The 21,139-nt window shown below is 42.8% G+C and overlaps 1 protein-coding gene across 1 annotated transcript; it reads right to left on the bottom strand.

The window, feature by feature from the left end:
• Positions 1 to 2,874: 2,874 nt before the first annotated feature.
• Positions 2,875 to 20,229, bottom strand: LOC134357666 (pro-neuropeptide Y). The gene is made up of 4 exons (XM_063069285.1): positions 20,104 to 20,229; positions 19,326 to 19,513; positions 3,938 to 4,021; positions 2,875 to 3,134 (listed from the first exon to the last, which is right to left on the bottom strand). The coding sequence occupies exons 2-4, from the start codon at positions 19,511 to 19,513 to the stop codon at positions 3,110 to 3,112; spliced, it is 297 nt and encodes a 98-aa protein (XP_062925355.1). The 5' UTR covers positions 20,104 to 20,229; the 3' UTR covers positions 2,875 to 3,109.
• Positions 20,230 to 21,139: the final 910 nt, after the last annotated feature.

Raw genomic sequence — 21,139 nt, 5'->3', positions numbered from 1 at the left:
TCATCCTAACAACATGATTGCTCCACCTTAGTTGGTTCTTGATGATGTAGGCTTCAATGCTTGTTGTTTTTGCTTCATTTAGCACGCTGACGTCGGCTCTTCCATCTTCCCAGCTGATATTTAAGATGTTTTGAAGACATCATTGATGGAACTTTTCAAGTGCCTTCAGATGTTGTCGGTATGTTGTCCAGGTTTCTGATGCATACAGGACTGTTGGGGTTACCACTGCTTTGTACACTAACATTTTGGTGTCTGTTCAGATGTCACGATCATGAAAGACTCTTGTTCGGAGACGTCCAAAAGCTGTTCCAGTGCATTTAAGACAATGTTGGGTCTTGTCATTAAGGTTAACATTGGAGGAGAGGTGACTTCCAAGATACAGAAAGTGCCCTGGCTCAGTATGATGTCCAACACTCCTCTTAACTCTAATGTTCAAGTAATATTTGCTTCCGTTCACATCTGACTTCCTACACACTGCTGTAATGAGGAGAGTACATTGATACAATGGTTAGGTTTTGCAGGAAATGCAGAAAATTCTATCTTCTGGATTTAAGAGGTCATATGACAAGTCTCGGCCTGAAATGTCAACTGTTTATTCTTTTCCATAGATGCTGCCTGGCCTGACAAGTTCCTCAAGGATTTTCTGTGTATTGCTTAGATTTCCAACATCTGCAGATTTTCTCGTGTTTGTGGATCTTTCAGATTTCTTCATCTTCTGGCTTCCAGTGATTCTTTGGAAGGGCCAGCGTTTATGATGAATTTCTCAAACTGATTATAAACATTGGCCCATTCCAGGGAATCCAATTACCACATATGTAAGCCCTTGCTGCAATATTTCAACACAAGGTCAATGACCAAAGCTCAAATGTCGATTGGAAGTCCAGAAGAGAGGCCCATTAACTGGAGCCCCAAGTCTGTGAATCTCTGTGAGTCTGCTAGGGAATTCGATTAGAAATGTTGATCGGAAGTCCAGAAGAGAGGCTCAGTGTCTGGGGTCCCAAGTCTGTGAATCTCTGTGAGTCTGCTGGGGAATCCAAAAGACCAATGCCTGCAAGTCTGAGTCCACTGAAGACAGGAGGCCGAAGACCTGGGTTTGGAAGATTGTGTATGTTCATGGATGGATGGTGAGAAGGAAGAAAGGTGTTTGTTTTGCTGTTATTGTTTTGTTACTTGGTATGTTCTGCCAAGCATTGTGCATATGCTATGCTGGTGTCAGAATGTGTAGCAACAGTTGCTGGCTACCCCCAGTACAACCTTGGGTGTGCTGGTTGTTAGTACAGATGAAGCATTTCACTGTATGTTTCGATGTATAGCATACATAATAAATAAACCCAAATCTGAAGAGGAACTGCTAACAGATCTGCCCAAGACCTCCTATTTTTCCTTATTCATTTCCATTCTACACTTCTTCCACCCCTCCTAACAAACACACCCTTCATCTTATCAAGCACATCTTCACAATCTCTGGATTTAGTGTTTTCAATACTTCCTTGATTCAGTCTGTAGACTCTTGGGGTCATGGAGAGCTCTGGCTCACCTGGCGTGCCCAGTCATCACCATTGTCCTGTTGACCTTCAATGACTTCTGAAAGCAAAGCAACAACTCAGTTTTCAAATTCTTCCACAGTGTCACAATCCACTCACTATCTTTGTAGTCTGCCATTGATAGCCGCTGAATCATTCCCATGATCACAGGTGTTCATGGCCCAACATTCCTGAATTCCCTGCCTAAATCCTTCTTTCTTCTGTTAAATTGGTCCTTAATGCAACTTCCATGACATTTTCATTTTGGTCATTTTCCTTAATATCTATCAGAGGTAGTTTTTTTACACAGAGAGTGGTAGATGAAGGCATAAATCGAATGGATAACAAGAGACTTTTTCCCAGGGCAGAAATGGCTAATATAGGGGTGCAAAATTTCAAAGTGATTGGAGAAAAGCATAGGGACGTAATCAGAGGTAAGGATTTTTACAAGGAGAGTGGTGGGTGTGTGGAATGTACTGCCAGGTGTGGTGATGAAAGCAGATACATTAGACTCTTAGGTAGGCACATGGATGATCAAAAGTGGAGGCTCGTGGGAGGGATGGATTATATACTAGAGCAGATTAAAAGATTGGTGCACCATTGTGGGCCAGAGGGCCTGTACTGTGCTGTAGTATGCTATGTTCTATGTTCTATTGTGGATTAGCAACATCTTTCATGAGTTCATGTCCACAGAAATTCCCTAAGATGTCTTGTTATGTTGAAAGCACAATTTGTGTTGTATCTCCTGCCTCTAATGCTCAGAGTCCCAATACGAAGTAGTAAACTGCTCCTACTTCCAAATGATATCATTCTCATCAAAGTGAAACTGGTTTTTGCATCTAGTGGAGACTGGTGTTCCTGACTGTGTTTCAGATACCTATTAACATGATTGGGAAAAAACATTTAGCCTGACATACTGAGATTGGAAGATATATTGTAAAATATAAGCTATCATATGTATTTATATTTATTGTGGTTTTCTTAAATTAATATTGTGTTCTTTATTGTGTTGTGTATATTTTTGTGCTGCATCAGATCCGAAGTGATTATTATGTCATTATCTTTTACATTTGTGTACTGGTAAATGAGATTAAACAATCTAATATCTTGAATCTTGAGAGGATAGGTGAACATGTCAAATGTTTTGACACTGGCTGAAGAGAGCAGTAGAAATTCACTGATAATCATAGAGGAGTTCAGGGTTCTATAATAGAACAAGATCTCAAATGCTATTCTTCGATAATGTTAGTAAACTTTCTTAGGCAGCTTCAAAACACAGTTAAGTTTATACAATTCTCCATTTAGATTGTATTGTTTTATTATTTAATTTTAATAGCACAAACCTGTTCTTACCATACAAAGAATAATTTCTTTTTCAGCTTTGTAATGCATTACATATTTAATGTACATGTAGTTTATTTAAGTAAACTTTATATACAGTTTATGATGCAGGGAAAGAAAGTTGTACAGATCAGATGAACGCGACATGCACTGGCTTCTTTAGGGACAGTGGGAATGTTTCATTTTCAGAGCGATGATGTGTTCACTGGAATGTCTGTTCACATTACAGAAAGTGTGCACCTTCATCACCACATGGAAGGTTCGTCATACCTGCAAACAGAAATAAACTGAGTAAATATAACTGCTGACATTTGCGTGAAAAGACACAAGAGATTCTGTAGATGCTGGAAATCTGAAACAGCACACACAAAATGCTGGAGGAACTCAGCAGGTCAGGCAGCATCTATGGAGAGGAATGGCCAGCTGACACTTTAGGCCGAGACATTCTGAATTCAGTCCTGATGAAGGGTCTCAGCCTGAAACGTTGACTGTCCATTTCCCCCCAACAGATGACACATTGAGTTCCTCAAGCATTTTGTGTGTTGCTGCATGAAAGAAATCCTTTTATGGGAGATGTTCCCATTTTGTCAGCAGAGAAAATAAAACACCTTCAGGTTATTAATTCTTAAATGTTTGACATACCATTAAGTATGCTCCTTCTACTCAGGTGACATTAAATTTAACAATACATATGTATGAATTGAATGCATATTCAGTTAATGATGTGGTAAGGTAGCGTCGGGGTAGCACAATAGTACAGGGTGGCACGGCAGTTTAAGGGCAACGTGGTAGCGTAGTGGTTAGTGCTATTGCTTTGCAGTGCCAGCTGTAAGATTAGGGTTCGATTCCTGCTGCTGTTTGTAAGGCGTTTGTACGTTCTCCCCATGACCACGTGGGTTTCCTTCGGGTGCTCCAGTTGCTTCCCACAGTCCAAAACATACATTTTGATGTTTTGATGGAGATGTGACAAATAAAGCTAATTTCTCTCTCTTTCTTTCTACACTCCCCTATCTTTCAAGTAACACACCCAGCGCAGTTCATCTTTTTTAAACTATAAAATTTTCTGTACTCACCGGTATTTAGGAAAACTTTCAGCATTTTCTCTCAGCATCAAATCTGTCCTCACCAGTGCTTCAGGGCTGGATCTCTTCCCATACCTGATGCAGGCAAATAATCAACACATTTTTCTGTTAGAAAATTGCTACAGTCACTCAATTAATTAGATTTACAAATAATATATTCACCTGCAGATTTTTATTAAAACAACTCCATTCATACCTCCTGCTTCAAAACATCCACCATGGACCAAGGACCAAGGTAATATGTCTGAACTACTGGCGTCCTGTCGCACTCACCTCAATCATAAGCAAATGCTTTGAGAGGCTGGTCAAGGACTACATCTGCAGCTTGCTACCACCCACACTGAACTCCCTACAATTCGCTCACCAACACAACCGATTGACAGACGACGCAAGAGCCACAACTCCACAATCCGTCCTTACACATCTGGAGAAGAAGGATGCTGATGTGAGAATGCTGTTCTTCAACTACAGTTCGGCATTCAACACCATAATTCCCTACAGGCTTGACAAGAAGCTCAGAGACCTCAGCTTTCACCCTGCCTTGTGCAGCTGGATCCTGGACTTCCTGACAGATCGCTGGCAGGTGGTAAGTGTGGGCTCCCTCACCTCTGCCACCACTCTGACCCTCAACTCAGGAGCCCCTCAGGGCTGTGTTGTAAGCTCCCTCCTTTACTCGCTGTATACCCATGACTGTGTCGCCACCCACAGCTCCAATTTGCTGATGATACTACATTGATTGGCCTTATTTGAAATAAATAATGAGGCAGCTTACAGAGAAAAAAGTCATCACCCTGACACAGTAGTGTCAAGAAAACAACCTCTCCCTTAATGTTGCAAAAACAAAGGAGCTGGTTGCGGACTACAGGAGGAATGGAGACAGGCTAATCCCCATTGACATCAATGGATCTGGGTTGAGAGGGTGAACAGCTTTAAGTTCCTCAGCATACACATGACTGAGGATCTCACTTGGTCTGTGTGGTGAAAAAGGTACAACAGTGCCTCTTTCACCTCAGATGGTTGAAGGAGTTCGACATGAGTTCCCAAATTCCAAGGACTTTCTACAGGAGCACAATTGAGAGCATCCTGACTGGCTACATCACTGCCTGGTATGGGAACTGTACCTCCTTTAATTGCAGGACTCTGCAGAGAGTGGTGTGGACAGCCCAGTGCATCTGAAGATGTGAACTTACCAATATTCAGGACATTTACAGAGACAGGTGTGTACAAAGGGCCTGTAGGATTATTGGGGACCTGAGTCACCCCAACCACTAACTGTTCCAGCTGCTATCATCCAGGAAACCCTACCGCCACGTTAAAGCCGGGACCAATAGGCTCCGGGACAACTTCTTCCACCAGGCTATCAGACTGATTATTTCATGCTGGTACAATTGTATTTCTAAGATATATTGACTGTCCTATGTTCTGTGTTCTATGTTCTATGTCCTGTTGTACATACTATTTATTACAAATGACTATAAATTGTACATTCCACATTTAGACGGAGACGTAACTTAAAGAATTTTACTTCTCATGTATGTGAACGATGTAAGAAATAAAGTCAATTCAAATGACTATCGACACTTTTCAAACACAGGTAATCTTTTAATCTGGATATCTGATGGGAGAGCCAGGATTTATTGATAATCTATAACTAGCCTTGATCCAAGCTGTTTAGGAGTCAACCATATAATTGGAATCACATATCTAAAGCTTTACTTGTCACATGTACGTATATCAAAACACACAGTGAAATGTGTCATTTGTGTCAAGACAAATCAACGTGAATGTGCTAGGTTAGCCCATAAGTATCACTGCTTATGCCCCACTTACACTTCTCTAACTTTTAACTCCATTTCTTCATCTCTCATTGCAATATGTAGTGGCATCTCCAGTATTTCTCTTGGCTATTCCTTTCAGTGGCAGGGTTCCACATTCTTGCCACTTTCTAGGTAAGTAGTCTCTCATGAATTCCTTATTAAAATTAAAGTTAAGAATGAGGATATGCTAGAAATTATGAAAAACATTAAGATGGAAAGGTCCCTGGGCCAGAAGGGATTTACACCAGGTTACTACAGGAAACAAAGGTATTGACCTTTGTGTCCTTCCTGGCTAGTACCAGAGGACTGGATAATGGCAAATGTTGTTCCCTCATTGCAGAAAGTTAATAGGGATTATCCAGAGAAATTCTAGACCAGTGAGTCTTACATCAGTGGTGGGCAAACTGTTGGAGAGTATTCTTAAAGGCAGTGTTAACAAGTGTTTGGAGAAGCGTAGTTTGATTACAGATAGTCAGCAGGACTTTGTGAGGGGCAGATCATGCCTCACGAGCTCGACTGAATTCTTTGAGGACGTGATAAAGTACATATTGATGAGGGTAGAGCACTGGATATGGTGTGTACAGATTTTAGTAAGGTGTTTGATAAGGTTTCCCTTGGTAGGCCCATTCAGAAAGTCAAGAAGCATGAGATTCAGGAAAACTTGGCTGTGTGGATTTGGAATTGACTTGTCTGCAGAAGGCAGAAAGTGAGAATGGATGGAGCTTATTCTGCTTGGAGGTTGATAACCATTAATCTGGGTGCCAACCGCCGTAAAACAAGACGGAGAGAGAGAGAGAGATAGCTAGTAGTATTCTGCAGGGATCTGTTCCAGAGCCCCTATTTGTAATTTTTATAAATGACTTAGATGAGGAAGCAGAAGGGTGGGTTAGTAAGTTTGCAGATAACATGAGGGTTGGTAGTTTGGTGAATAGTGTAGAAGGTTGAAGGTTACATCGGAACATTGACAGGATGCAGAGCAAGGCAAAAAAAGTGGCAGATGGAGTTCAATCAAAAATTGTGAAATGATTCACTTCAGAAGGTCGAACTTGAAGGCAGAGTACAACATTAACAGCAGGATTCTTGGGAGTGTGGAAGAACAAAGGCAGCTTGGAGTCCATGTCCATAGATTCTTCAAAGTTACTGTGCAAGTTGATAGATGGTTATGAAGGCATATGGTATGTTAACCTTCATTTGTCAGGGGATTGAGTTCAAGAGCCACATGTAGTGTTGTAGCACTATAAAACTCTGGTCAGATGATACTTGGGGTATTGTGTTTCGTTCTAGTCACCTGATTATATGAATGATGTGAAAGCTATAGAGAGGATGCAGATGAGATTTACCAGGTTGCTGCTGAGATTGGAGAAAATGTCTTATTAGGAAAGAGCTAGCTAAGGCTTTTCTCTGGTACAAAGGAGGATGAAAGGTAACTTGATAAAGGTGTATGAGATGATGAGAGCGATAGAAAGAGTGGATAACCAGCACTTTTTGCCAGGGTGGCAATGGTCAATATCAGAGGGCATCTATTTTAGATGAGTGGAGGAAGGTTTATGGAGATGTAGAAATAGGTTTTTTACACAGAGTGGTGGGTGCCTGGAGCAATCTGCCAGGGGTGGTGGTACAGGCAGACACATTAAGGCCAGTTAAGACACTCTTTAGATAGGCACATGAATGAAAGAAAAATGGGGAGCTATGTGGGAGGAAGGGTTAGATTGATCTCGTGCTTATATGAGTTGACATAACATTGTAGGCTAAAGGGCCCATTCCTGTGCTGTATTGTTCTATGCCTTTAAAGCTCTTGATGCTCATATCATATTCATGCTCTGTAGTTTCATTCTTCTTCACAGTGGCAACAGTGCCTCCTCCATCAAATCTTTTTGTCATTTTAAAGGCCATCCATCATCCTTCACTTATACAACCTTTTCCAATTGGGATTACTTTGCAGTTTTCTGGAAACGTTAGTTTAAATGGACACATGTTCCTGCCTGCTTGACCAGGAAGACAGCCATAAAATCAGGGGCGAACCATTGCAGAGGGAAGTTATGAGACATAACCAGGGTAGCACAGTAGTGTAGTGGTTAGTGCAGTGCTTTGCAGTGCCACAAACCAGGTTGAATTCACGTCACAGACTGGAAAGGGGTTTGTATGTTCTATAAGGAGATGTTCAGTTCCTAATCTGAGTGTAAAGTAGTGAAGGTGAGAAATAAGAAGCGGAATAAAGATCAGATCGATGGGATGTAAGGCTGAATGGGCTCCTCGTGTCCAAGTTCTGCTATAAAGAACTGAAAATGCACAGCAGGCAGTCATTAACAGTTGATGCACAATTTGTCATTAGCATTAATTATGTGCTATGTCAGTTATGGTTGGAGCCAGCTTGAAGCTAGTGTTTCTCATTAGCTTTAATCACATTTGCTGCAGTAACATTCTGTTCAACATCTGTGAGATTTTTTGTACCTGCAAAGCAATTTTAAAATAATAATTTTGTTTTTGATATATGTTACGTAGTTAAATTTAATCTCATTTCACTTTGTAAAAAGGTTCAAAGAGATGCCGCTAAAGCAATGAAAGATAATAATTTATCTTCCTAGAGTGCCACAGAGGCATAGCAGTTAGTGCGATAAAATCCATTTATCCTTTTCTAATCGAAATAATTTTACAGTATTTCTGAAAAAGTGAAAGGAATGTTAGTTTAAATAAACACATGTTCCTGCCTGAACAAACTCCTTCACCAGGAAGACAACCGTAAAATCGGGACCAGGCTATACTGGATAGAAGCTAAGACACATTTCTTAACGAACAACATAGGCTACCACTATCTAAATTCCCTACTTGCCCTGCACCTACCATCCACAGCTCCACATACCAACTGCTATCATCTCAATCTTCACCTCCTACAGCCCCCTTCTTCCCCAGTCATCATGGACTCATCTTCACTACTGAGCAGGTGTGAAGGGCTCTGGAAAAACTCGGACATGGCAAAGTATTAGCACCGGATGGTGTGAATGCCGAGGTTCTGAAGGAGTGTGCTGAGCAGCTGTGTGGAGCTCTCCAGCACATTTTCAATCAGAGTCTCAGCCTGACTGTGTGAAAACATCATGTGTGGTCCCAGTACCCAAGAAGGGCCAACGGAAAGTCTTGAATGACTACCGTCCAGTGGTCCTGACCTCATACATCATGAAAACCCTAGAGCGGCTGGTCCTGGTTCACCTCTGACCCCTGGTCAGATCAGCCCCCAGTCCCCTGCAGTTTGCCTACCAGGAGCACAATGGAGTCCCGATGCTGTCATCTACCTGCTGAACAGAGCCTACTCCCATTTGGATAAGCAGGGCAGCACCGTGAGGATCGTGTTTTTTGATTTCTCAAGTGTCTTCAATACCATACAGCCCTCATTGCTGGGGAAAAAGCTCCATTCAATGCAGGTTGGCACTTCCATTGTATCTTGGATAATGGACTATTTAATTGGCAGACCACAGTTCGTGCGGCTTCAGAGCTTGGGTCAGACATGGTAATAAGCAGAAACAAGAGAAAATCTGCAGATGCTGGAAATCCGAACAACACACACAAAATGCTGGAGGAACTCAGCAGGCAGGGCAGCATCTATGGAAAAAAGTACAGTTGATGTTTTGGGCCGAAACCCTCCAGCAGGTGGTAATAAGCAGCACTGGGACTGTATTGGTTTCCTTCCTGTTTACCCTGTATTCCTCAGACTTTAGATACAACACTGAGTCATGTCATCTGCAGAAATTCCCTGATGACTCAGCAATAGCTGGGTGTATAAAGGGAGGATGGGAGGATGAATGCAGGCCCTGGTGAAGGACATTGTCAAATGGTGCAAGCTGAATCATCTGCAGCTCAACATCAGTAAGATAAAGGAGATGGTGATGGACTTTAGGAAGACTGAGCCTGCACTGCTCCCTGTTACTATTGATGGTGAGGACATGGATGTGGTGAGGACGTACAAGTACCTGCGGCTGCACCTGGATGACAGACTTGAGTGGAGCACCAACACACAGGCTATGTACAAGAAGGGCCAGAGTCACCTCTACTTTCTGAGGAGACTGAGATCCTTTGGAGTATGCAGGCCTCTCCTTCACATGTTCTACCGGTCTGTTGTTGCCAGTACAATCTTCTATGTGGTGGTGTGCTGGAGCAATGGTGTCAACACAGGTGATGCCAACAGGCTCAATAAATTGATTAGAAAGGCTGGCTCTGCTATAGGAGTCAAACTGGACACATTGGAGAACAAAAGACCCTGTGGAAAATCCTGGCAATTCTGGACAATGTTTCTCACCCTCTGCATACCACCTCGGCTGAGCAGAGGAACACTTTTAGTGATAGACTAAAACAACTGTGCTACTCCAAAGAACTCTATATGAGGTCATTCTTACCTCTGCCATTAGGCTCTATAATGAGTCAACCTATAGCCGGGGAAGTGATGACCCCCTCCCGTTGGACTGTTTGAGATAATTTATTTTTATTCTTTCTTACTTCACTTTTAATATTTGTATATCTGTGCACTTGTAGTGCTACTGTGACACTGTAATTTCCTTTGGGATCAATAAGATATCTATCTTCACGCTAGAAATGTTACAGCTATTACAGCTTGGGTGTTGCAGCTGGGAGTTCAATCCAGCATCTTCTGTGAGAAAGTTTTTATGTTCTTCTCTTTTTCTCCAGTCCTGCAGAAGGGTCCCGGCCCAAAATGTTGACTTTACTCTTTTCCATAGATACTGTCTGGCCTGCTAAGTTCCTCCAGTATTTTGTGTGTGTTGCTTGGATTTCCAGCATCTTCAGATTTTCTCTTGTTTATAGGTTCCTACAAACTTTTGAGGGGAATACTATCGTCCCCTCAAAATTAATCAATGCAGGCAAAGCAGTGGATGTTGTCTGCATGGACTTTAGTGAAGACACTTTATAAGGTTTCGCATGGGAGGCTGATCAAGAACCTTCACCCTTTGGGCATTCAGGATGAGGTAGTAAATTGGATTAGACATTGGCTTTGTAGGAGAAGCTGGAGAGTGGCAGTAGATGGTTGTGTCTTTGACTGGGGGCTGGTTACTAGTAGTATACCACAGGGATTGGGGCTGGGTCCTTTAGAAACCATAGAAACCATAGAAAAACTACAGCACAGAAACCGGCCTTTTGGCCCTTCTTGGCTGTGCTGAACTATTTTCTGCTTAGTCCCACTGACCTGCACACGGACCATATCCCTCCATACACCTCTCATCCATGTATCTGTCCAATTTATTCTTACGTTTGTAAATGTTAAAAAGAACCCGCATTTACCACCTCGTCTGGCAGCTCATTCCATACTCCCACCACTCTCTGTGTGAAGAAGCCCCCCCTAATGTTCCCTTTAAACTTTTCCCCCCTCACCCTTAACCCATGTCCTCTGGTTTTTTTCTCCCCTTGCCTCAGTGGAAAAAGCCTGCTTGCATTCACTCTATCTATACCCATCATAATTTTATATATCTCTATCAAATCTCCCCTCATTCTTCTACGCTCCAGGGAATGAAGTCCCAACCTATTCAACCTTTCTCTGTAACTGAGTTTCTCAAGTCCCGGCAACATCCTTGTAAACCTTCTCTGCACTCTTTCAACCTTACTTATATCCTTCCTGTAAGTTGGTGACCAAAACTGAACACAATGCTCCAGATTCGGCCTCACCAATGCCTTATACAACCTCGTCATAACATTCCAGCTCTTATACTCAATACTTCGATTAATAAAGGTCAATGTACCAAAAGCTCTCTTTACGACCCTATCTACCTGTGACGCCACTTTTAGGGAATTTTGTATCTGTATTCCCAGATCCCTCTGTTCTACTGCACTCCTCAGTGCCTTACCATTTACCCTGTATGTTCTACCTTGGTTTGTCCTTCCAAACTGCAATACTTCACACTTGTCTGTATTAACCTCCATTTGCCATTTTTCAGCCCATTTTTCCAGCTGGTCCAAGTCCAAGGCTCTGAAAACCTTCCTCACTGTCCACTACACCTCCAATCTTTGTATCATCAGCAAATTTGCTGATCCAATTTACCACATTATCATCCAGATCATTGATATAGATGACAAATAGCAATGGACCCAGCACTGATCCCTGTGGCACACCACTAGTCACAGGCCTCCACTCTGAGAAGCAATTCTCTACTACCACTTTTTGGCTTCTTCCATTGAGCCAACGTCTAATCCAATTTACCACCTCTCCATGTAAACCTAGTGAATGAATTTTCCTAACTAACCTCCCATGCGGGACCTTGTCAAAGGCCTTACTGAAGTCCATGTAGACTATATCCACTGCCTTCCCTTCATCCCCTTTCCTGATAATCTCCTTAAAAAACTCCAATAGATTGGTCAAACATGACCTACCACGCACAAAGCCATGTTGACTCTCCCTAATAAGTCCCTGTCTATCCAAATGCTTGTAGATCCTGTCTCTTAGTACTCTCTCCAATAACTTACCCACTACCAACATCAAATTTACCGGCCTATAATTTCCCGGATCACTTTTTGATCCTTTTTTAAACAACGGAAAAACATGAGCCACTCTCCAATCCTCCGGCACCTCACCCGTAGACACTGAACTTTGTTGTTTGTCATCTACTATACATCATTATCTGGGTGATAATGTGGTTAACTGGATCAGAAAATTTGTGGATGACACCAAAATTGGAGGTGTGGACAGTGAGGAAGGGCACCGTGGCTTGTAGAGAAATCTGCATCAGCTGGAAAAATGGACTGCAAAATAGCAGATGGAATTTAATGCAGACAAGCGCAAGGTTTCGCACTTTGGTAGGACCAACCAGGGTACAGTAGGGCACAAAGGAGTGTGGTAGAACAATGGGATCTGGGAATACAGGTCCATAATTCATTGAAAGTGGAGTCACAGATAGATAGGATCATAAAGAAAGCATTTGGCACATTGGCCTTCATAATTGAGTACAGGAGATTAGATGTTATGTTGAAGTTGTATAAGACATTGGTGAGGCCTATGTTGGAGTATTGTGTGAAATTTTGGTCACTGGAAAGATGTAAACAAGGTTGAAAGAATACAGAGAAAATTCACAAGGATGTTGCCAGACCTGGAGGACCTGAGTTATAAGGAAAAATTGAATAACTTAGGACTGTATTCTTTAAAACATAGAGGATAGAGAAATTGGATGAGGTATACAAAATTATGAATGGTATAAACAGAGTATATGCAAGCAGGCTTTTTCCGCTGAAGTTGGATGGGACTACAACCAGAGGGCATGGGTTAAGGGTGAAGAGTGAAAAGTAGCGTTTAAGGAGAACATTGGGGGAAACTTCTTCACTCACAGGGTCGTGAGAGTGTGGAATGAGCTGCCATCACAAGTGGTGCATGCAAGCTTGATTACAATGCTTAAGAGAAGTTTGGATAGGTACTTGGATAGTAGGGGAACAGAAGGCTATAGTCCTGGTGCAGGGTGATGAGAGTGGGCAATGTAAGTGGTTTTGGCATGGGTTAGATGGGCCAAAGGGACTGTTTCTGTGCTGTACTTCTCGATGACTCTATAAGCTTCAAGTCCAAGGCCTCACTACCTTCTTGTGCAACTGGATGCTCAATTTCTTCACTTACAGACCCCAGTCATTTTGATCTCCTCCACAATCTCCCTAAGCACAGTTGCACCACAAGGCTGTGTGCTTAGCTTCCTGCTCTACTCACTTTACACTTGTGACTGTGAGGCTCAGCACAGATCTAATGTTATATTTAAGTTTGCCAATGACAGCACTGTTGTTGGCTGTATCAAAGGTGGTGATAAATTAGCATACAGGAGGGAGATTGGAAATCTGGCTGAGTGGTGTCAAAACAACAACCCCTCACTCAATGCCAGCAGGACCAAGGAGATGATTACTGACTTCAGGAGGAGGAAACCGGAGGTCCATGAACCAGTTAACATCAAGGGATCAGAGGTGGAGGGGATCAGTAAATTCCTTGGTAGTATCATTTCCTAGGATCTGTCCTGGGTCGAGCACATAATTGCCATTAAAAAGAAAGCACAGCAGCACCTCTAATTTCTTAGAAGTTTGCGAAGATTTAGAATGTCATCCAAAAATTTGACGAACTGTTGGAGAGTATATTGACTGGTTGCATCACAGCCTGGTAAACAAACACCAATGCCCTTGTATGGAAAAGCCTACAAAAAGTAATGGAAACGGCCCAGTCTATTAGCAGTAAAACTTTCCCTACCATTGAGTACATCTCCACAGTGCAGAGTCGCAAGAAAGCAGCATCGATCATCAGGGAATCTCACCACCCAGGTCATGCTCTCTTCACACTGCTGCCATCAGGCAGGACCCACACCACCAGGGTCAGGAACAGTTATTACCCCTCAACCATCATGCTCCTGAACCAGTGGGGATAACTTCACTTGCCCCATCACTGAACAGTTCCCACAAACTATGGACTCACTTTCAAGGACTCTTCGTCTCATGTTCTCAATATTTATTGCTTATTTATTTATTACTATTATTATTATTTCTTATTTTTCTCTTTTTTTTGTATTTGCACATTTTGTTGTCTTTTGCATACTGGTTATTTGTCTGCCCTGAAGGGGGCAGTCCTTCATTGATTCTGTTCTGTTTCTTGTATTTTCTGTCATTGCCGGCAAGAAAATGAATCTCAGGGTTATACAGAATATGGTGACAAATATGTACTTTGATAATAAATTTACTTTGAACTTTGAATGTTTTTCCTATGTGCGCGTAGGTTTCTTGTGGGTGCTCTGGTTTCCTCCCACAGTCCAAAGGTATACTGATTAGTATGTTAAATGGTCATTGTAAATTGCCCTGTGATTAGGCTAGAATTAAATCAGAATTCACTGGGCAGTGCGGCTCAGTAGGTCAGAAGGGCCTGTTCTGCACTGTATCTCTAAATAAATGGAATTAATTCCTTGTTCTGCAAACAACAAAGGTTAAGTTATCTAAGCTTCAGTTCAGAAGATTGTCCATGGCTGCTGGAAACCAGTGGGGCTTGGAGGAATCAGGTTAGAATTTGAGAGTAAGCTGGCAATTCATGTTTAATGCAAAGACACCAAAAATGTAAAATGTTGTGCAGAAGAGGAAAATATGACCCTGGTATTCCATGCAGAGTGTTAATAGTTGCAAGTATAAAGGATTTTACAGTAATACCAAAAAAGGAAAAGAAGTACTATCAGGCCATTCTTTGATGTTTCGGGGAAATTTAGTGGGAAAGGGGATTGCCATGAGCCAACAGAAGCTCCTTGAGCCAAATAGTCCCCTTCTCTGCAGTAAGGAAATATAAACTGAAAAGCACTTATCTGAGCAGAAAGGCAGGATTGATTCTTTTTGTTAATTACAAGATATAAAAAGTTACATGTTCAATCTTTTCAAACGATTAATAGCAGAAAATATTAATTTAAACTAATCATAATCACCATATAGAAGGAATATCCAGATATAGGGAAACAAAAAGATGTAGAATTGCTGAACATTAAATACTGGGAAACTGTGTGCCTCAAGGATTCATCCAGCATTAAGGATCCCCATCACCCAGGACATGCCCTCTTCTCAATGCTACCATCAGGAGGCGATATAGAAGCCTGAAGGCACACACTCAACGATTCAGGAACAGCTTCTTCCCCTCCGCGATCAGATTTCCGAATGGTTAATGAATTCATGTACACTGCACTTTGTTTCCTGGATTTACTGTGTATGCACACAAGAAAATTAATCTCACTGTTGTACAGTATATGGTAACAGATATGTCCTTTGATAATAAATTTACTTTGAACTTTGAACTTCACTTTTTTCTTTTTCTCTTTTTACACTACTTACTTATATATAGTAATTTAGTTTTTTAATTATGTGTTACAATGTACTGCTGCCGCAAAACAACAAATTGCATGACATAAACCAATGCTATTAATCCTGATTCTGATTCTATGCTAGAATAATACAGAGCGCATTCGGTCTAAATTCAATTGCGGGGGGCGGCACTGCATACTAACCCAGTTGAGCCTCATTACGGCGTTGTTTTACAAAGACAATGCGGAACAGGACGTAAACCGGACTCGGGACTCGATTCAGTGGAATAAAGTATATCCCAATATATTAGTAGCAAAACAGGGACATCGCCGAAGAAATCTTTCTTTCTAGTCGGCACCGTTGTAATTACAGTTAATGTTGTGGGAACTCCAGTTTGTGAATTGTCTACGGGTTGTCCATTTACGGCCTTAGCCGTGCGGAAGTCACACGGGAGAGAAGGCGGGCCTCCGCCCATCGAGACAACTGCTGCAATCGTTGGCCCAGCCGACTACCCGGGACAACTACAACAGACCGGAGCCCCGGGCCAGAACTGTCCCCTGGTTTCTCTTCCTATAGATACTGCCTCACTTCCAGAAAGTGTTGAGTACAGGAGTTGGGATGTTATGTGTAAATTCTATAAGTCGTCGATGAGGCCAGAATTGGAGTATTGTGTGCAGTTCTACAGGTATATCAATAAGACTGAAAGAGTACATGGAACATTTACGAGGATGTTGCTGGGACTTGAGGACCTGAGTTATAGGTGAAGGTTGAACAGGTTAGAACTTTATTCCCTGGAGAATGGCGAAAACGAAGGCATAAATAAAGTAACTGCAAGCAGGCTTTTTCCCCCGACTAAGGTTGAGTGAGTCTAGAACTAGAGGTCATAGGTTAAGAATGAAAGGTGAAATATTTAAGGGGAACTTCTTCACTCAGACGGTGGCGAGAGTGTAGAACGAGCTGTCAGCAGAATTGGTGGATGCGGGTTCAATATCAATGTTTAAGAGAAGTTTGGATAAGTACATGAATGGGAAGGGTATGGAGGGTTATGGTAGAGGTGCGGGTCGATGGGACTAGACAGAATAACAGTTTGGCATGGACTAGATGGGCCGAAGGGCCAGTTTCTGTGCTCTATGACTAAATTCTTGCGGAACGCTCCTTAATCGCGGTGTACAGTAGTTTCTCAGCTGGAGGCCAGCCCAGACATTGCTTTAAGATCATTGTATGTTTGTGTTTGGGACTGGTCTTATAGTTTAGTCTAGCGTTCGGTGCCAATTCCAGTCAGCTCAGTGTGTTCAGACAAAACCCGGATATCAGATACTGGGGGCATTTTCAAACCCGCCAGTCTGGTGGGCAAACAGTCCGCGGTTATTAGCGTCACTGTCAGAAAGTGGCAGGGTATTGGGTGCGCCAACAGAAGGATTCTGTAGATGAATGGAAATCCAGAGCAATACACACACATAAAATGCTGGAGGAATTCAGCAGGTCAGGCGGCATCAATGTAGAGGAACAGAGAGTTGACGTTTCCGGCCGAGACCCTTCATCAGGACTAGGCCCACGAATCAGGGCATTGTGCTGCAGCCGTTCAAAGCTTTGGTCAGGCAGCATCTGGGTAATTACATTCAGATCTGGTCACCCCATTACGGGTAGGATGTGGAGCCTTTGATGAGATTCACCAGATGAGCCCTGATGAGGGGTCTTGGCCCGAAATGTCGACTGTTTACTGTTTTCCATAGATGCAGCCTGGCCTGCTGAGTTCCTCCAGCATTTTGGGTGTCACCAGGATGCTGCCTGGATTCGAAGGTATGAGTTATAAGGAGAGGTTGGATGAACATGGATTGTTTTCTATGGAGTGAGGAAGGTTGATTGGAGAATGTAACATTACGGAGTCCTGTTCTCAGGATGGGGAAAAATAAGGAGTTGAAGGGTAGCTTTACTTCTCACATGTACATCGAAGCGTACAGCGAAATGCGTCCAATCAAATCAGCGAGGATAATGCCGGGGACAGCCCGCAAGTGTCGCCACGCTTCCGATGTCAAGATAGGATACTCACAATTTACTAACCCTAACCCGTATGTCTTTGGGCTGCGGGAGGAAACCGGAGAAGCCGGAGGAAAACCATGCGGTCACGGGGAGAACGTCCTTACAGGCAGAGGCCATAACTGAACCCAGATCACTGATGCTGTAAGACGTTGCGCTAGCCCAGACGGATACTAGAGGGCATAGATTTAAGGTGAGAGGCAGAACATTTAAAGATGATTTACAAGGTAAGTTTTGTACAGAGGGAGCGATGGGTGTCTGGTTCATTTTCCCGGGCCAGAGGTAAAGGTCGATATAATAACAAATTTAAAGAGACATTTAGTCAAACACGAACAGGCAGCGGATGTAGGCGGTAGCGGTATGGATTACGTGCGAGCAGGTGGGATTAGTTTAAATTGGCATCAGGGTTAGCATATACACCGTGGGACGAAAACCTATTCCTGTGCTGAAGTGTTCTACGTTTGAAAAAGAATATTCGCTGAAAGTAGCTTCCGTTTAGAAGTGAGTTCCGAAAACGGGATTCTCCAAAAACTGTTGGCTGGTGTTTAAAGCTGATGGATTGCGGTCAATTTATTAGCGCGATTCCAAACGTGTTCAATAACAGACCATTAACTGTGGTCTATCCCAATAGGACCCCCACCACCGCGTGTGTGCGGTGGGGAAGAATCGACGTTAATGCTGAAACACGCACGTGATTTTGTGATAATCCAATGTATTTGTAAAGATGAAGATGATAGGTCCGGTGTTGCCACCCCTCCCTCTCTATATTTTGGGCCCAGTCTCCCGGAGTTGGGGTACAGGATCAAGGGAGTATAGCTACTCTAGTTATTCAGCAGAAACTCGAACAATTACCCAGACGACCGTTCTCTGTCCGGCGTTTCAAATCCGGACTGATGGCCATCTAATGTTAAAGTTCAGATCTATTTCAAATATAAATGCATTCTATTACCAGACAGGACGCCCTCAGAATTTCAGACACAATAAAACATTAAACATAGAACATTTCAGCACAGTACAGACCCCCCGCCCACAATGTTGTGCTGACCTTTTAACCTATTCCAAGATCAGTCTAGCCCTTCCCTCCTGCATAGCCCTCCATTTTTCTATCATCCATTTGCCTATCCAAGGGTCTCTTAAACGTCCGTAATCTATCTGCCTCTACCACTGCCCATGGTAGGGAGTTCCACACATCCACTACTAAAATACCTCTAACATCCCCCACCCCGCCATACTTTCCTCATATCACCTTAAAACTATGGTCTGTCGTTTTAGTCATTTCAGCCCTGGGAAAAGTCTCTGGCTATACACTCAATCTATGCCTCTTGTCATCTTGTACACCGCTATCAAGTCACCTCTCATCCTCCTCCGCTCCAAAGAGAAAAGCCCTACCTCACTCAACCTCTCCTCATCAGACATGCTCTCTAATCGAGGCAGCATCCCGGTAAGTCTCCTCTGCTTCCACATCCTTTCTCTAATGAGGCGACCAGAGACACAGCCATATCTCTTGTCGTCTTTAGTACTTGACTTACTAAACCTAACAGAAGTCGGGGTTGGGAAGCTTTATCGTTGGGTTTGATTAATTTAAAATAGTTAAGTGCACTCTCTCTCGTCGTTTATTTCTCCCTCTTCCTCCCCTCCCTTTTGTTGGTTTTGCGCTTTGCCCCACTCATTGCTCCTTGCTGCAAAGACAGTTGGATGTACGGAGAGGACAAGCCACACGGTTCATACGCTGGCGGTCTCACCTTTGCCTAGTTATGAGGTTGATGTAGTGCCTCAGAGCCGAATAATACTTGGCCAAATCCTCTGCAGGCGCCCCTTCCCCGGGATTGTCAGGTCTGGAGGGGTAGGCGTCGGCGAAAGTCCCTATGCAGATGAGCATGCAGAACGCAAACGTGGAGACCCCCAGCCAAAGCTTCATATTAGTCTGCATCTGTAAAGAGAGCTACCGTCAGTGAACTCTGCTTAAATCGGCTCCCGGCGTGAAAAACGGACTAGGTCCTCGATCAGATCGATGGCAAGCTAAAAAAGACGATAACTGGTATTTCCCTATATGCTATCGTCAAGAAATGTTTGTACTCGCATGGTCATTCCGATAAGCTGCTGTTACACATTTTATTGTTTGTCCCGAAACTGTAAATCGTTTCAGTCCTCAAGTCGTTATACTGAACAATTCTTCTCCGAATGGCGCCCACACCCACCCTCCTAATTATGTTTAAATTCCAGGATAAGGACAAAAGCAATTCCGTGCATCACTTTTATAAATTGTTCATAAACTTTGATTAACCGTCGTGTATATTGGTAAAAAGAACAAAATATTGCTATTTCTGATAATAAATTTGTATTTAATCTTCACATAATTAACATAACATTAAATTCCATTGGAACAGTTGCAATCAAAATGAATTAGATTAATATTATAGATAACTTTTTTTCCTTTCTTGCAATATAATGTATTTTAACACGTTTCGTTCTGTGTAGTGACTAAGTGGATGAAACTGGTTTGCTGTCCCTGTTACTCACGTTTTGGGTCCACGGAGTGTGCTGGAAATCCGCCGCCGCTCTCTCTCTCTCTCACTCTGCGCCTCTGGTCGTTGTCTGCCTTTTTGAGGCTGTTTGGGGAAGTATTGGCATGTCCTGCGTTTTATGTGTTTCACTCGATGAGGCGAGGGAGGTTCCTGGTCACGCTTCAGTGACCAGAATTCGCGAGCACTTTCCTGCAATGCCCATACAACGTCAGATGCGACGTTGCAGGGTACCTGTCACTGAAGTCCTGATAAGAGTGATTGGACACACCTCCGCGCCAGTCCCATCCTCCGGGAATGAACATACGGTCTTGTTGCATTGAGGTAAAACCCCCGGCCTCTCTTAAGCGTCAGTAATACACCCGGACTGCGAGCTGAAACTGTCACCGAACCGGACAGCGAGCCGAAACTATGTCATTGACTGGGTTGCGACTGGAGTCAGTGTTTGCGTTCTCCCACTGTCCTTACGGTGTTCCTGCAACTCGCTGTCAGAAAATGCACCCGATGTATCCGGAAGCCCACAGTTCCCGTTTTAATTGATATGTTGTCTATAAAGTAGACTGTATATTTCCCCAAAGAGACCCAGAGCTTTTGATTTCGAAGTATGTTACTTTAAATGAGATACAATATCCAGGCGACAGAGATTTAATGAAACACAAATACTGTAAGCTACTAAAAGCATATTTTAAATGAGCTCGCCGATATGGAGAGTACAGTTAGAATGTGATCGTATTTTCCCGATGTATGTATAATAACGCCATATAGACTCAATCTGGGCAAGATTGTGTCGTTTAATCATACATTTGGTTCAACAAGTTCGGATGCATCCTGCAGATCTCTGAAACCATTGGGATAACTCACAAAGCATGGTTGCAGAAATCGGAAATTCGCGGCAAATCTGTTTTAAGTGCCTTATTTAGTCATTTACGCACACAAATACTGGATAAACTCAGCGAGTCAGGCAGCATCTATGGAGGAGAATAAAAAGTCGACTTTTCGGCTAGAGAACATTCTTCAGGAGTCCTCATGAAGAG

The sequence above is a fragment of the Mobula hypostoma genome, chromosome 17, assembly GCF_963921235.1.
Source record: "Mobula hypostoma chromosome 17, sMobHyp1.1, whole genome shotgun sequence".
Classification (NCBI taxonomy): Eukaryota; Metazoa; Chordata; class Chondrichthyes; order Myliobatiformes; family Myliobatidae; genus Mobula; species Mobula hypostoma.
The sequence above is the reverse complement of the archived record's forward strand: the minus strand, read 5'-3'. Positions and strand labels throughout refer to the sequence as shown.